The 16260-nt window shown below is 44.6% G+C and overlaps 4 protein-coding genes across 8 annotated transcripts in view; 3 read left to right on the forward strand and 1 right to left on the reverse strand.

Annotated features, from left to right (window-relative positions):
• Positions 1-3473, forward strand: part of LOC113208534 (aminopeptidase N-like) — a 4624-nt gene extending 1151 nt beyond the window's left edge. The window contains exons 5-13 of one of the 2 annotated variants that reach the window (XM_052271399.1): positions 187-685; positions 791-932; positions 1014-1487; positions 1837-1974; positions 2047-2380; positions 2463-2636; positions 2717-2863; positions 2933-3011; positions 3111-3473. In XM_052271399.1, the coding sequence (XP_052127359.1) occupies positions 187-685; positions 791-932; positions 1014-1487; positions 1837-1974; positions 2047-2380; positions 2463-2636; positions 2717-2863; positions 2933-3011; positions 3111-3428 (2305 nt within the window). In that variant the 3' untranslated portion in view covers positions 3429-3473. The remainder of the gene's footprint in view (positions 1-186; positions 686-790; positions 933-1013; positions 1488-1836; positions 1975-2046; positions 2381-2462; positions 2637-2716; positions 2864-2932; positions 3012-3110) is intronic. The other variant, XM_026425566.2, reaches the window with a different exon arrangement.
• Positions 3474-3614: 141 nt separating this feature from the next.
• LOC113208533 (gamma-secretase subunit pen-2) lies at positions 3615-4834 on the forward strand. Its single transcript, XM_026425565.2, has 3 exons — positions 3615-3856; positions 4129-4233; positions 4320-4834. The coding sequence occupies exons 1-3, from the start codon at positions 3796-3798 to the stop codon at positions 4457-4459; spliced, it is 306 nt and encodes a 101-aa protein (XP_026281350.1). The 5' UTR covers positions 3615-3795; the 3' UTR covers positions 4460-4834.
• A 189-nt stretch (positions 4835-5023) lies between these two features.
• On the reverse strand, positions 5024-10030 carry LOC113208531 (wee1-like protein kinase). Its single transcript, XM_026425564.2, has 6 exons — positions 9266-10030; positions 8432-8686; positions 7968-8344; positions 7753-7878; positions 7547-7674; positions 5024-7469 (listed from the first exon to the last, which is right to left on the reverse strand). Exons 1-6 carry the CDS (start codon positions 9859-9861, stop codon positions 7155-7157), a joined length of 1797 nt encoding a protein of 598 aa, XP_026281349.1. The 5' UTR covers positions 9862-10030; the 3' UTR covers positions 5024-7154.
• Positions 10031-10458: 428 nt separating this feature from the next.
• The window catches only part of LOC113208529 (uncharacterized), a 21811-nt gene continuing 16009 nt past the window's right edge, over positions 10459-16260 (forward strand). The window contains exons 1-6 of one of the 4 annotated variants that reach the window (XM_026425562.2): positions 10459-10653; positions 11121-12155; positions 13819-14986; positions 15080-15188; positions 15265-15466; positions 15561-15649. In XM_026425562.2, the coding sequence (XP_026281347.1) occupies positions 11153-12155; positions 13819-14986; positions 15080-15188; positions 15265-15466; positions 15561-15649 (2571 nt within the window). In that variant the 5' untranslated portion in view covers positions 10459-10653; positions 11121-11152. The remainder of the gene's footprint in view (positions 10654-11120; positions 12156-13818; positions 14987-15079; positions 15189-15264; positions 15467-15560; positions 15650-16260) is intronic. The other 3 variants (XR_008011599.1, XR_008011600.1, XM_026425560.2) reach the window with 3 other exon arrangements.

Consider the following 16260-nt stretch of genomic DNA (forward strand, 5'->3'; position numbering starts at 1 on the left):
GAGCAAGCGGTACTTCACTCACAAAGGCATCAGAACAAAAAAAATCAAGAAAAAATCAGAAAATCAGAAAAAAACTAAGATAAAACCACATGAAAATCAAGGAAAAACAATCAGGAAAGATCAGAGAAATCGGTGTACGTGTACTAAGCCTGATTTCATAGAGAGGTACCCTCGCCCGCGTCATAGAGCTCAGGGCGCCGCTCTGTGCAGGGACATCACGCAGGCCTCCAGCAAAGACACGTTCGAGACGGCCAAGCTCGCCCCGCACGAGGTGCGCCTGGTGGTGGCGCCGCTGCAAGGTGCGCTCCAGGACCCCGGCCTCACGCTCTGGGCGCGCTCCGAGGCCGCGCCGTTCGTCGACCGCCTCCTCAGCTACATGAGCACGACGAGCGACGTGGTGGAGAACCTGAGCGGGCTGCCGCTCGCCCTGCAGCACCTGGCCGTCGTGGCCCTGCCCGGGCTGCGCGACGCGGCCTCCGCCGCGGGCCTCGTGCTGCTCGACGAGGACGTGCTCCTCGGCTTCCACCCGTCCTCGCCGCCGTCCGCGCACCGCGACGCCCTGCTGTGCCTCGCCGAGGCCGTCGCCGAGCCCGCGGTGCGCGGCGCGGCGCGGCCGCTGCGCTGGGGGGACGCCTGGGCGGCGCGCAGCCTCGCCGCGCACCTCCGGCACCGCTACGCGGACCAGGTACAGTACTTGCTGTCCGCGGACGCGACGCGAGTGCCGTGGGGTAGGTCGAGTTGGTGGAGTCAGACAATCTTATCTTACCGTCGGGGTGCTGTTGCACTGCAGGTGGCGGGCAGGTGGCGGCTGGCCGAGCAGCAGATGGCCCTCCAGATGCAGGACGTGCTGGAGGCCGGGGGCTGGCCCGCCGGCGCGGCCTTGCCCACCGGCGACGACAACACCGTCGTCAGCAGGGCCGATGTGGACAGAGGCGAGTCGCATGCTCACATCTGAATCTGAATGATGCCCGCGGGCTATTCCTAACCCACCCTCACCTCGCTGCTGCCACCAGGGGCCGCGCTCCTCCGCATGTTCGAGTACGCCATGAGCCCGAAGCGGTTCGACAACGCGGTACGAAACTTCTACCAGCTGAGCGCGCAACGCGCCGTGTGCGTCGACGATCTGTACGACGCCCTGGCCGACGCCACGTACGACGGCGCGGACGACCTGCCGAGCGGAGTGACCGTGCCCGTCGTCATGGCGTCCTGGACCAGGCAGCCCGGCTACCCTGTCGTCACGGTCGTCCGCGACTACGAGGCCAACTCCATGACCGTGTCCCAGAAGGCGTTCTCGTGGTCGTCGGACGCCGCCCAGGACGCCGAGTGGTGGCTGCCCGTGTCGTACACGTACGCCGAGGAAGGCACGAGAGACCGAACGCCGAACGCCACGCCCCAGGCCTGGCTCGTACCCGGCGAGAACGACATGTCCGTCGAGATGGTGCACCTCGGCACGTTCGACTGGGTCTACTTCAACGTAGATCAGGGAGGTAAGTACGTCCTTCTGGGTGTGCTGCTTCTCGCTTCCTCTTCTGAACGCACGCAAAGTGGGCATTTGGCGCACGAAAATGGGTGCAATAAACCATTCCGGTAGAGAATAATGCGGAAAGCAGGAAAACGGAAGTCACTATGTTACCGGGTGTCCGTAAGAATACGCGGCAGCTCGATGGGTTGCCTACGCACTAGCGTACATCATCGAGCTGCCGCGTATTCTTACGGACACCCCCTATACCACACTTAATTCCGTTTTCTGGTTACTCGCATTCTTTTTCATTTTAGCTTTACTGAAATGGTTTATCGCCCACTGTGACCCCTGACCCCCTCGCGACGTCCACGCAGCGCCCTACCGGGTCAACTACGACGTGTCCAACTGGCAGATGCTCATCAAGGAGCTGCAGGGGCCCAAGTACGACGTCAAGCTGGCGCCGACCTGGCGAGCGCAGCTGCTCGGGGACGCACTCGCCCTCGCTCGTGCCGGTACGTCAACGACACCGTCAACGGCCTGAGTTGGTCGAGACCGGTCGTCTCAATGACCCCTGTGTGCTCCAGGAGAACTGGACTACGCCCTGGCGCTGGACCTGGCCACGTACCTGGGGCAGGAGGACGACGCGGTGCCCTGGATGGTGGCGCGCCGCTCTTTCGCCTTCCTGGAGGACCACCTGGAGGGATTGGCGCTGGAGTCGCTCCGGCAGTTCGAGGCCCTCGTGCTCAAGTCCGTGTACCTGGAGGCCCAGTTCCAAATGGACGGCGAGGGCGAGGACGGCGCCGGCCCGGATGTACTCTTGCGCCGTGAGCTGGCGGCGACCTGGGCGTGCGCGGCAGGACTGCAGCAGTGCCTGGACCACGCCGACGGGTTGTACAGCCAGTGGCGGAACCAGGGGAGGTATAGTACTGCAGGCGGGACTGCTGTGGAAGTAGCGCACTGTAACCCCTGCCTGCCTGACGACGGCTCGCCCCGTGTCCAGCCAGCTCAAGAGAGGCTTCGCGGAGGCCGTCCTGTGCCGTGCGATGTCCAAGGGCGACGCCGGCACTCTTGACGTAATCCTGGCCGCGCTCGGCAGCAGTTGGCTTGTCGGAGGGGAGCGACTCGGCTACGTCCGCGCGGCGAGCTGCGCCTCCAGCGAGGCCCTTCTGGAGAAGTGAGAACAGAACCGCGACCTGGCCAACCAGCTGGGCAGACCCCGAAAAAAAGGCTTTCATAATTCTCGTATTTACGCAGGGCCGTGCAACAGGCGCTGTCCGAGTCTGGACCATTCATGGCCTCAGAGGTGGGTGACCTCCTCCTCGCCGTCGGCTCCAGGAAGCCCGCAGGGTGGGCGCTGGCCACACGGTACCTGGGCAACACTCATCAGAGGATCTTGCACAGGTGAGCTTAGCTAGCGCCCCCCCCCCTCCCCTTTTCCCACACACACCAACTCCTCTTTCTCTCCCGCAGGACGGGGTACGTCGGTTTCGTGCGGAAGCTGTCTCTCCACCTCGCCTCCAAAGTGTCCTCGCAAGACCAACTCGACAAGGTAGTTGTCCTCCTCCTGGGCTGGGTTAGCCCGAGCCTCGCCGTTTTGCAACCGTGCGTCGGGATCCGTGACGTGGCGCCCCCTGTCCTCTGTTTACAGCTGGTGTCGGCGGTGCGAGCAGCGGCCGGGGACGACGCCGAGGTGCTGGAGGCTGCCGTCCGGCAGGAGGTGGCCGTCAACCTCGACTGGGCGCAGCGACACGGCGACGAAGTGGCGGACTGGCTGTGGGTGTACCTGGGTGCGTCGCGTTCGTCGACCACGGCCGCCCCCACCACGACCACGACCACCACGCCCAGCACGACGGTGGTCTCGGCGAGCACGACGCCTGTGCCGGCCGGTGCCAGTGCCCCAGCGGCATGGTCCTGGCCCGCCACCGCCGTCGCTCTCCTTGTTGTCAGCATCGGACGTGTCGAATAAAACATTCATTTAAAAAAAAATGAGGAGAAAAAACTTTTGAATGGATGCTACTGTGTCTTTTATTCGTCACTTGAAACGTGGACATGTTCTCCCCGACAGAAAATAATGCGACGGGCTTGGGCGCCGGTCGGTTAGGCAACCCAACCAACAGGTCTGGCAAACAGGCTGCTGCCTCACCCCCACCTCATCCCATCCCCCTCCGCTCCGCTCCGCCGAAAGGCCCCAAACAGCTCAAACTGTCAACATAGTTGTCAACACGACTTTTCGTTTCCTAACTATACCGAACTATATAGTTTTTGCATGAGTTCAACTAGCTGGAAGTAAGATTTTGCGTCCGTTTCTGAAATTCTCGACCTAGAGGTTCGTTATGGATTTATCGAAAGTAAAGGATGATAGAAAGCTGGAGATTTGCCGCTGGTATTACAAGGGTGAGTCATTTTCCACTTGAAACGTAAAAGGTGTGCGGTTTATTGTGTCTGCTATTAAAATGAAAACGGGAATAGGCTAGTGATTTATAGCAACGATTGCGTAACCAACAAAATTTCGAATATGCCATTCTTTTCGACCGACTAACCTATCTATGACAGTAAATATAAGCTAGTACTCAGTAAAAGGAGCAGAAATATGGAGCAGTTCCCTTTTAGACGCATTTTACCATACCATATTAAACGTTATTCTTTTCCTCTCCCCTCAATTTTAGGTGGATGGGCGTTTCTTCCTTTCCTATGGGCTGTAAACTTTGTGTGGTTCTACAAAGATGCATTCCAACGTCCACCATTTGAAGAACAAAAACAAATTAGAGGATGTAAGTGTTTGGTACTCAAACTATGCAGCTAAATTATGGCAGTCAAGAGTTTCTTTATTAATACTTTTTTCTTTTTTTAATTTCAGATGTAATTTTTTCTGGGATAGGCGCTCTAATATGGAGTATAGCGCTTACAACGTGGATCATCATATTTCAAAAATATCGTGTTGAATGGGGTAGTGTAGGTGATGAACTGACATTCCTAATTCCTTCTGGAAGTCTTTAAAATAGGTATTTATTTTATTTTTTTATAACAAACCTAAGATTTTTATTAGCACTTGATGTCCTCTAGAATGTGATGGTTGCAAACTGAAGCTTTGTTATATTCATCATTGATTTTGAGAACTGTTCACAATTTTGATGAAAATACGCAACTAAACTTCTGTGATAAGTTTGATGTTTGATTGTAACGAGTGACGTACCTGCTTTGAGTCCTTGAAATATGTTTTGTTATGAGTATTTTAAGCAACCTGTACTATTTGCCACAAATCATTGTCTGCAAGTCTGCGGTAGTTGACTGGATAATTAACTAAATATCTGGATCTAACTGATTTTTTTTTTAAACCTCTGTTGAAAATTAAATCATATTAACAATTCTCAACATTTTTATGCTTTGGAACCTAGCTTACTCGCAGATTATTATCACTCCGTTAGCTGCTATAAAAAGAGTGTTCACATTACATCGAAACCGGTAATAATTTTATTCACTCTGTCCAACATAGTAACACAGACTTTCACCTCTTAACTCCTGTACCAACACAAGCTTAAATGAAAGTAATGCAAACCGAACTTCAGGGTAATAAATTTTATTAATCACATACATACACATGTTGATAGTACAATTCAGTTTACAGATTGAATTTTTTTGATAATTTCAGACAATTTACCACACAAGAGAAGATTTGGGTCCGGAGTGGCAACTAACAGACAACTAATGACAGGCAACTACAATAGACAGCCAACAATAATTATTTTATCAAGATGGATGTGATTTTGAGAAGACTTCAGTTATCACAATATGTGACAAAGAACCACTCAAGAAGGATTTCATTTGGGGCTATTTTAATTTGTTACAAAAAAAGTGCAAGTAGGCACTTCTTGTAACCGTTTTAAGATGACTTACCCTATTTATTCTTCTCAATTAAGGACCAAAGAACAAAATAAAGAAAAGTCAATCTAAACTTCGGTGATTAGAAAATCCTCAAATGATTAATAGTGATACAACCGATTCATGGTAATTAAAGGCACTTGAGGTAATTTGGCTTTCATTGACTATAAAGCAATTCATGTAATACTACAGTTAAGTGCTTTGAGTAATAGTGGGCAATTTAATTTGCCACCCATCCTATTACTGTGTCAGCACAACTAGATAATCAAAGGCTTTGAGTGTAAGACACTTGAAATGACAGCCACAATTCTTCAAAACTCACTAGAATGTTCGTATTTAACAAGTTAGATCTTAAAATACTAGCCCTTCCCATTATAAAGCAATTGAGCATTCACAAAATGATTAGAATGAAAGCAATTGTCACTGTCTTAACCTTGGCTGAGAAGATTAAATCATAATAGATTAGCAACCTAGAAAAGGTACAGTACTGATACTGATTTTCACAGTGAGAAGTGCTTTCAATCTACTCAGAAAATGACTATTCTCAACTTAATAACTGACAAAAATATATCTACAACTCAGCCTTAAAAATTCCTTAAGGGGGAAACAACTCACTATCACTTGAAATAAGGATGACACGCACCCAGAAATTGTTCCACAACCACAGTAAATAACCCTTAATACATATATGATAAGATCACAAACCACATTTGCCTACTACATATCACCACCATAAACGTAACTAAAATCTATCACTTTTCACAGCACTGCCATACCCTATGTCCAACACTAACCATCAAATAAATATTAGCCTCACAATCCAGAGGTTTTTTCAACAAAACTACAAATTTACTTGGTACTTAAAATTGTTAACAATAAAATGGAATGTAGTTAAATGTGACAAGTTAGACATGAATGACTAAAGTGGTCGTTGACATGCTACAATAGCCATGACATTCCTGGAGTTTCATTACACTGTTGTAATCACTGCATGTATTTAAAAAAGTGGTAACGAAGCACAACCCACCCTATTATGTAGGATACACATATTAGTAAAAAGGTGAGTCACCACAAAAATAGAATTAACTTTTTAAAAGGTATTTGCTGCATTTCACTGGGTAAAGGACTCCAAAAGATATTTAGATATAAAAGGGACAAGACAGAATATGCAACAAAATAGGTCCAAATGACACCTGTTGCAGAAATCATTACTTAAAAACATACTATGAAATATTGACTAAATAAATACAAAGCAGTAGTTGCAAGAAGTGAATTGTACAATGACTTTATACAGATGTGAAAGACAAACACTAATGTCAAGCTCAAAATGTACACATTAGCAGCATCATGGGGGTTACATTTTTACAGATACATCAAAGAATTAAAAATATGAACAGTTGCATAAGAAAAGGAAAACACTGAATCATAAAGTAAAACCCAAATTTAAAGGGCAATTAGAAATGGACTTGACCCAGAACAGCCCTTGTCATTTAAAAAAATTTAAAACTTTGCAAAAGTAGTTAAACATTTAAAATAGCATTTTAACAGCCATAAACTCACAAATGGAGGGTAGATATTCCCTTAAGAAAAATTCTTATTTCTGTCTAAAATACAAACTTTCTCATAAAAAAAAATATCCTCCAGAATCACAAAAACTACTCCTCAATAATGAGTAATCCCAACTTCAAAGTAAAGAAACATGACCGACAGAACTATCAAGGACCCTTTCTTACAACAGTACAGAAAAGGAGCTCCAGAAGACGGGGGATACAGGCTATCAGCACACGGACCAAGAACCCACGAACTGTTTACCTCACAGACTTGAAGCACTGTGAGACCTGTTGGCTTTTCTTCCAATTAATCTTGAGCTTCTTGTATTCATTCTCTTTCCAAATGAAATAATTTCCTGTTGTTGCTGCTGCTGCTTACCAATGATGTGGGGGGCAAAATTTGAAATGCACTTTGTCATATCTTCTAGTCTTCGAGAGAGCAATACATTCTTCAGTCTCTCAGCATTTAACTCTCTCTGTAGTTGAGCTTTGCTAAGGTTGCCAAGAGGGCTCACAAACCTGTGGGTGAGCAGGGCAAATGCTGTTGGTCTTCTTTCTGGATTTGGGTCAATCATTTCCTGAGGGGAAGAAAATACCAATAAGAACAGGTAGAACAAAACACTAAGGAAAGAATGAAAGTGAACTGGACACTTACAGTTAAGAGCTGTTTGAAGTCATGGCAGTAATGTGTCAAGTCTGGGAGCTTGCCATCTCTCAACTCAAGCCACTGAGGTCCATTCTTCGGAAGAGGACCAGCACCAGCTGCTTCAAGCATGGTCAAACCTGAGACAGAGAATTCAGTAAGCCAGAATCTCAAGAGAGTTTAATAAATAAAGGGAATGAAATGATTTAACCACATACCTAGTGCAAAAATATCAGCCTTTGGTAAATGATCAAAATTTTCCTGCAAAATTTCAGCAGGGAGGTAGCGGCAGTCACCCTCTTCAACCTGAGGATTCGTCACTGAAGTTACATGACCCAGATCACCTAGAAGAGTCAAAAACAAAAGTTAAACCTACTGCTTCATAGCCTGTCATAACTAATCACAGACAAAAACTACAACAAAATAATCTTACCAATTTTGTAAGTAACTTCTTCCACTGTATCATCTTCTTCAGTGGTGTCATCTGCTGAATCATAGCCAACAGATAACAATCTTTTTTCTCTTATTAAAAAAATATTTCCAGGCTTGATATCCATGTGAACTAGTTTCATAGAATGGATATATCGAAGACCCTCTCCAATGTGCCTGAGCATCTGTCTCAATTCCTGCTCTGTGAATTTAGTTCCATTTTGTTTGTGTCTTTCAATTGCTTGAGCCAAACTCCCACCATTACAATATTCATTTTGAATTATCATATGGTTGTCTTCAGCCCATGCAGAAAAATATTTTACAACATGGGGGTGCTTGCCTAACACAGCATGAGCATAGACCTCATTTAAGGCAACTTTCCTGAAAGTATAGAGAAAAATTTAGTTTTATGTGATTTAGTAAAGTAATATTATCCAAGCAAAACAAACCACCTAAAAATGTACATACTCTTTATTGCTCCCTGTAACTGGTCGAATGCTCTTTTTGACAGCATATTCAATACCATCTAGTCTTTTCGTGCATTTGTAAACACTGCCAAACTCCCCAGTTCCAAGCAATTCGTCTTCAATGAATTCCAAATTGTACCGAGGGATGTTTGCATCACTCAAGGCCAGTTTCTTTGTAGGTGGGTCCACCTCCATGTCTGACTCATCAGATACTGAGGTAACCTTGATGGAAGGGACTATTGTACCAGGAGGGGACCTGCACAAAGGACAAAGACATATTAGCTTAAGTGAAATGTTCAAAGTGGGAGTCTCTCAGCTGCTCAGAAGTTTATCACATTATGAGGTCCAGGTAAATGTCATAGCCTCAAGGTGATATATGAATGGCTTTTCCAAGGCAATTATAAATAAAAGTTATTCTTGAAAAGCAATAGTGGGATTGGTTTTGTTGTAATCACAGGAAAAAAAATTAATCCATGATCTACAACATTGATTGACTAATTCATTGATAGGACATGGATTATGTACTCTTAAGTTGACCATATCTAATTTTCAACAATACCGTACATAACACAAAATTTCAAATCTTTGGCACTTTAGCGAGCATTATTGTGTCGCTTCTAAATATAACTTCACTTGTCAACCACTTGTCGAAATAAGTTGTCATTCATAAACTGTCAGATCAATGACAATCTTAATTTCAAAAACACTAAAGAAATTGCATGAAATGAAGCGACACCATCTACAGTCTAGTGCCAATCTATGTTTAAACCACCACCACCCCTTGCCACCTGTCGCAGCAACAGCTGTCGAAGCAATTCACCCCAAATTAACTCACCCGCTCTGATTCAGGCTGGCCCTGGAACGCTTCTTCGAGGTGAGCATCATGCCGGTGGGAGTGAAGGGATTGAGGTTGGCGGCCAGCTTGTCCTGCGGCGCTAGGGCCGTGGCCTGGGTGGCCGCGGTCAGGGACAACGGCGTCCTGGGCCTGCCCCTCAGACCCAGGTCGCGCTCGCGCTCCTTCTCCAGCAGGGGGAGCAGGCGCCCGCGGGCGCTGGGCACCGGCAGGGGCGTCAGGGGCGCGGAGCTCTTCTCCAGGATGGTCTTGGGCGTGGCCGGCGAGTCCATCAGGCGCAGGGACTTGACCCGCTTGTAGGGCGGCGAGTCCGTGCACCCGACAATGGAGCCGGCGCAACTCGAGCCGCGGCTGAGGTACGAGAAGGTGGGCGAGGACGTGGCCTCCGGCGAGGACTCCACCGAGCTGTGCGAAAAGTCCAGCTTCCTGGGCAGAGGGTAGGGCCCAGGGCCCGGGCTGTCCATCTCCTGTGTCGTTTCCAGCATGTCGTCGCCGGGCGAGCTCACCAAGACGCTGTCCATCGGGTTGTCGTTCTCCTCTACTCCCGGCTCGCACTCAAACCGAACGGTGCTCTGCATGGCGGCGCCAGGGTGAGACCAACGGCCGAAACAAACAACATTCACTGTGGATGGGTTCAAATAAACGTTCAAAACACGGACGCACACAAAGCTTCACACAACACACACGCGTTAGGCAAAAATGTCGTTATGGCGGGTAAACTACTTTGCATCATGGGACGTTTAAACGACGCTGCTCTTCTGTTTTCTTGGGGTGCGTTCACATTCCCGCCTCCGGCCCGGTCGCGAGCGGTCGTTTAGCTCCGCCACCGCCGCCTTCACAGTTTTGTTCTTCTCCCGCTCGAAAAAAGCGGGAATCCCCGTTCTGTTGAATAACGGCTAACCGCTGACGAAAATTTAATCAAGTATAATAAGATAAAAGAGCAGTTGAAGAGTGTCCGTTATTTTAGTGAAATGTCTTCAAAACGTCACTGTTACATGAAACGTGCTTCGTTAACAATGGTGTGATGAATAAAACGCAGAAGGGGTTATTTGGTTATTTCTCCTTTGGCGCCACTGTCGTTGTCCCCCCTACCCCACGATCAAACATACAGACGAAGCTTGGTCGATTCCGTATAACGTTAGACGTGATGCCATAAATTGCCCGCGGGGTCTCTCGGCTCAAGTTGCGTCGCGCCGACCCCGATTCGCGTCTCGTGAATCGTGAATCCCCTCGAGCAGAGCACCGATCCGACCGCGCACTTGTCCTTCGTTCCGTGTTTACCCAACTTGCGCTCGGCACGTTTAATTATATTTCGCCCTCCTTATCGCGCCGCTGTACCCAGCCGCTGTTTGTCGTTTTTACGGGACCCTGTAAGTAACAAGTTGCATTGGGAATAGCCGCCCGCATTGATACGCGCGCTTTGTTGGCATGTTTTCTGGTCATCGGGGCACATTGCTCGGCACTCCCTAACCTATAAACAAATATTGCAGTGGAGTGCAGAAGCGAGTGTCGCGTGTCTCTGAAACTGCGTATGTCGTCTTCCACGTTTCCTCTCGTGTTTTTTTTCGTTCCCCGCTATCTCATTTACATCGGCCGCTATTTCCCCACCGCGCCTCTCAGCCTTGGCTGCCCCCCACGAGCTCCTGCGATGCGCTAGGCTTGTGGGGAACCCCACCGAGGATGTGGGCGTCACTGTACTAAAGCTGCCTTTATATAAGCTCTCGCTCGCGTGCGACTGCAGTTTTATCACATCATTTCCATCTGTCATGCGTCCACCGTTATAGGCTTCTCTTTCAAACAGATAATTTTAAAGAAATTTGTTTCTTTATATTTTCAGAGCTTAAAGCTACATCAAGGAGCAAGAAGAAAATGCCAACATTTGCTGTGAAAGCGGCAAAGAGTGTGACTGAAAGTAGTTCTGTAGAGAAGGGTGAGGAGCTGAAGGTTGACTTTCCATATCAGAGAGTGAGTTTGAAGTCACCACAGGCAGAGCCAGCAGGAAAGACACCGAACTTTGGAATTGCGGTGACTCAGAGACATCCAGGAAGTCCGCCTAAGAATGGATCCCTGGGAGGGAGTGAGGTCATTTCTAAAACGACTGAAACAGTCAAGCAGTTGACCATTAATGGATCAGGTAGCAATGATACTGCTCAAAATACCAGAACAATGGTAAGACTTGGTGGTGCCTGGGGCCTGATCAAGCCAGACATCTCAAGCTCAAATGGTAAGGTTCCCATTGTGATGCAAAAATCCAAGAAGCCAGAAGAAAATGGTAAAGAAATATTCAAACCACCATTTCCATTTACTGAACAACTGCAGAAAAAAATGAAACTGTCCACAGTGCCAAAAGTAGTGCCACTCATTAATACAGTGGGGAATCAATCTAAACTGATTCCTTTGACATTTCCACCAGCGAACCAAACTTCTACAACAACTCCTACAACTGGGGTTAACAGTTCAGTATCCCAATCTCAGTCTAAATTGGTAAAAAAAGATACTTCAAAATCCATGTCAATCTTAGAAGCTACATTAACGTCAGCCCCCAAAGACCAAAGTAATGGTACTAATATTCCAAAATCAAGAACAGTAACCTCATCCTCTTCAAATTTACCTTTGACCTCTGATGATCAATCCTTAAATCATGAGAATTCTCTTGATAAAGGAACAAATCCATCAGCAGCAATTTCCAAGTTGATTAAGAAACCAAAGTGTGTTATAAGCTATGAGAAGGGTGTCACAAGGCTTGTTGCTGTCGAGAGAAGAACAGTGACCATGGTTGATGTATCAGTGCAGGTATCTATTCCTCAGTTTGATGCTGAAAATCAAGGACAATTGTTGACCGTACCTACCAATGCTGTCTCATCAGAAACAGGTAAAATCATTCGGTAAGGAGTGGTCTGTCCGACTCCAATTTTTCATCACATTTTTACAACATTTTGTCGTGTTTTGCAACCTGTAGGGGCTCTCGTATGGGGGATTTATGTAGTGAATTTGACCTTTCTTAGACAAAAGACGTATATTTCATGTTTGGATGAGGTAAGCACAAGGTACTCAGTTCATAGTAATTTGTGTCATTACTTATATCCTCTTAAATCAATTTATTAATGAAATAACCATAACAATGAAAGTGAACTCTTCCCACAAATTGTATGTGTGAATAGAGCATATTTAAGCCACTGCTTGAGGTGGATTTTCTTACTTGTGTACTTTTTCTGAGTACTGAGCGCTTATCACCATATGAATATGCAGAGACGTGAGATGGTTATCATTTTTCTTTTCAGATTGGGGTCTGGATGTAGATAGATTATTCTCATTTTTTGTTTTATTATTCTAATTGTGTTTTTTGAGGGGGAGGGGGAGGGAGGGCTATTTTTTAATTCCTCATTTGAAGGAATTTTTTTTTCTTTAAAACATGTTGATATTGTTTTGTAAGATACAACATAGTATTTCAAACATTCTGTTTGCATGTAGTTTTTTGTGATTTTATTTCATATTCTTCAGATCATTGTCGGTGGGAAAGCAGTAGTTCTTTCTTAAATGAGAAGTATTGGAAACTTTGCAAGTCTTTTCTCTAAGGATGTTCTTACATTACAATCAACCCATCACCAGAGCATTTTTTAAGAACTCCCAGGTGGCCTGTATTCATTATCTTGAACAGACAATCCATTCTACTATACTGGTTTTTCCTGTGGGCTTGGCAGGAGTAAGAACGAGTTGCCTAATCAAGAAAAATGAATTTATGTGGGCCACCTGGTATAAATGTTCTACTTCATTGAAATCTTGGGTAAAGATATATCTCCTTTTAAATGTCACATCCTTAATGTCAAAGGTCAAATATTTTTTTTATCTCAGATACACTTTCTATATAATTTGTATTTGTTGTAAGCTTGGTTGATTCATTCTTTTGCAAAATATGTTCCGAATGATGAAAATTTGTGATGGAAGGTATGGAATAGGACAGATGATTTCTTAGAATGATATCAAGGATTTGGTATTTCTGGCCTCGAAACAAATCTTGCAGTCAGGTAGAGTACCAATCTTAATCTATCAATAATGCAAGTGCTCATATTTGTGTACTTTCACAATTGACCTCTGCCTTTAAAAAAATTTGGTATTGTTCGTTTCATATTTCTGTATGAAATATTACTGTTATAACTTATTTAAATATAAACTGTCTCAAAATTTGTTTTGAGGACCAGATTAACACCTTGATTCTTGATCTAGATTGAACCTCTTGATGTCCATTGGTAATTCTTTTAATTGATAAATTCAACTGAAGTAAAAATCAAGAGGTTCAGTCTGTGTAGTTAGTTTAATGTAGTCTTGAGTCTTGCATCACCAAAAAATATGAATAAACACAAATGACTGCTGTTTCTTGATTATTTGTTGATGTGCCAACTTTCTCTAATATTTCTTCCAGTGATTTTCTTGTGATATATATATCATCCTGTATGCAATTGTGGTATGGTCTTATGAATGTGAACTCTCAATATTTTGTATGATTAACATTGTTTTTTATTCTGCTTTCTGCTTAGGTTCTATTCAGCCTCAAACAACCTCCACTTTGCCCTTACCTCAGAAACCATTTGTTGTTGTGGATGCAAATGGGAAAAAAGTCTTTGCCATATCAAAACAAATTTTAAGTACCTATGGGGGAGCCAAAAAAATTGTTATTGAGGGAAAAGGGATCAAGCGAAAAGCTGATACATCCATTGAAAGTTTAGTCAATGATGATGTAAATAGAGCTGCCTTACCAATATCAGTAAATATCAGTCAATCAGGGCAACCGTCATTATCTTCATCTGATTCCAGTCAATCTAATCTTCTTTCTGGCAAAACCTTGTCTGATAATCCCCCAGATGCTTCATTATCATTTGAAACTTTAACAACTTCAAGCTGTCAAACGCTTCCTAGCATATCATCCTCTCATCAAAATTTATGTAACTCTTCAAATTCTATTGGTGCACAGTATTGTGATACTGCCCCAAACCAATCAGGTCTTACCGCCAGAATAGGTACTTCTAGCAGACCAACTGTTTTACTTTCTCAGACACCTAGTAGAAGTCATGTCATAACTTCTGATTCTTTGGTTTTGCCTCTTGATGCTCCTTTTCAGTTCGAAGGCAGTTCCTCGCAAGAAACAATTTGTGTGCCTTCAAGCAAAATTCAAACTTTTTCCAAGAATTCGGATTCTATTGTTTTGCCTTTACATTCACCAATAGGAACTCAGTCACTGCATTCTGATGATGCTTCAATGGGTGTTTTCCCAAACTACTTTATTGTCATGCCAAGTTCAAATAATTCAAATATAGATCCTGGAAAGGCTCTAAAAGATGCACTAAATGAGCCGCCCACCTATTCTCCCCTTATGGATTTAATAGACGAGGTAAAGGCTGGCCATCAGAGAAAGACAGTCAGTTCATCATCTCAGCCTAAGAGTAATAATGGGGGGCAAGTTAACAGTACTGTTGTGCCAATGATAACTAAAAACCCAGTTACTAGCTCCTCTAACAATCTCAATGGTAAAGATCATTCTAACCTTGGTAAGGCTGGTGGAAACTTCTCCAAAGGCAAAGTCATTTCTGCTTCAAGTCCCAGTAATGGAGTGTTGGAGATGTCTGCTAAAGGTGACATTGAAAACTTAGTCAGATCTGCTCTCTCAGATTTTAAACAATGTTTGTCTATGAATAAAGACGGACAATAGTGAGTATTCCAAAACATTGTTCTTTCATTTTCAAAATTCTTAATGAAGAGTTAATATTATTTCATTTTATTTATTGTTTTGTTTTACTCCAGCCCAATACATGCTGCAGTAGAGAGCGACGATGTAGCAGCTCTGAAACGTCAGTGCATAGTGTTGAAAGCTCGGAGAGCCTCTGTTGATATCAAAAACCAACAAGATGAGGTATGCAACTTTTCTAAGAAGCTGTATATTTTACTTCCTAAAACCTGCCATATTCAACTAATTTTCATTATTTCAGACTCCTCTTCAACTTGCACTGTACTTCGGCCATACCCCATGCATCAAAGTTCTCCTGGAACATGGTGCCAGTGGAAATTTTTTTGATCAGGATGGAAATTCTTCATTACATCTTGCCATATTGTATGCTGGTGATGCCCTTCGATTTCTTCTGATGTCTGGCAGGTTCTCCCAGTCATTTCTAAATTGTCTTAATGATGAAGGTATCTTTAATTTGCATCAAAATCTTTTTTTGCATTTGTGGTATACATCTGAGTCTATCCCCCCCTCTTTTTAATGAATGCTTACTTTTCACAGGATTTTCGGCTCTTCATCTTGCTGCCCAATCTGATAAGGTTGAAGCTATCAAACTTTTGATAAAATTTGGGGCAGATGTTGACCTTCCTGTAAGTTTGCAGTTATGTTGAATTTAAACCAAGGGGACAGAGATATGTCCAAATGAGGTCTAAAAGAACAAATTGACATCTAAAAAGATGGTCAAGATCACAAAGTTTTGATTGGACCTCACTTTGACAAATCTGTTTCCCCTGACGCAAGTAACACAGATTCATCAATCAATTGGCTAAATTGGAGTACATTGACACCACTGCCAGATTTACAGAATTTAGAATTTGATGCAAATTTGCCATCAAATTGATGTGGTCAATTTGTTGTCAAAATTAGATCAAATTCCACAATTTGAAATATGTCATGGTGACTAACAAGGGAACGTTTTCCAGTGATACAATCAGATTTTAATGGCACTTTTAACTGTAGATGTTAAATCAATGTTCGGCACTAGTCTTTGCTGCCCCGAAGGAGTTTGAAGGTCGTTTAACGCGAATTTAATCAAAAATTCTCAAAATTTATAGCCTGATCTGAACTACACATGCACATAATCTCTGGAACCCTTTATGCTACAGCGCCCTGATTTTGCAAGGAATCATATTCCAGCACATTCTTTCCTTGTCAAAAATTTGAACAAAAGTCTAATGTCACAAAAGTATGTCCGAGGGGG

Source organism: Frankliniella occidentalis, unplaced genomic scaffold, assembly GCF_000697945.3.
Source record: "Frankliniella occidentalis isolate FOCC.00 unplaced genomic scaffold, Focc_3.1 Scaffold160, whole genome shotgun sequence".
NCBI lineage: Eukaryota > Metazoa > Arthropoda > Insecta > Thysanoptera > Thripidae > Frankliniella > Frankliniella occidentalis.

Bases quoted from the DNA above. Each gene is read 5' to 3' on its own strand.
- LOC113208533 (XM_026425565.2), top strand. From the start codon at position 3,796: ATGGATTTATCGAAAGTAAAGGATGATAGAAAGCTGGAGATTTGCCGC. The intron at 3,857-4,128 runs GTGAGTCATTTT...CCTCAATTTTAG, and splicing joins TTGCCGCTGGTATTACAAGG to GTGGATGGGCGTTTCTTCCT. The intron at 4,234-4,319 runs GTAAGTGTTTGG...TTTTAATTTCAG, and splicing joins ACAAAAACAAATTAGAGGAT to ATGTAATTTTTTCTGGGATA.
- LOC113208531 (XM_026425564.2), bottom strand. From the start codon at position 9,861: ATGCAGAGCACCGTTCGGTTTGAGTGCGAGCCGGGAGTAGAGGAGAAC. The intron at 8,687-9,265 runs GTGAGTTAATTT...TCCTTTGTGCAG, and splicing joins GCCAGCCTGAATCAGAGCGG to GTCCCCTCCTGGTACAATAG. The intron at 7,675-7,752 runs GTATGTGGTTAA...TCTCTGTCTCAG, and splicing joins GGCTGATATTTTTGCACTAG to GTTTGACCATGCTTGAAGCA.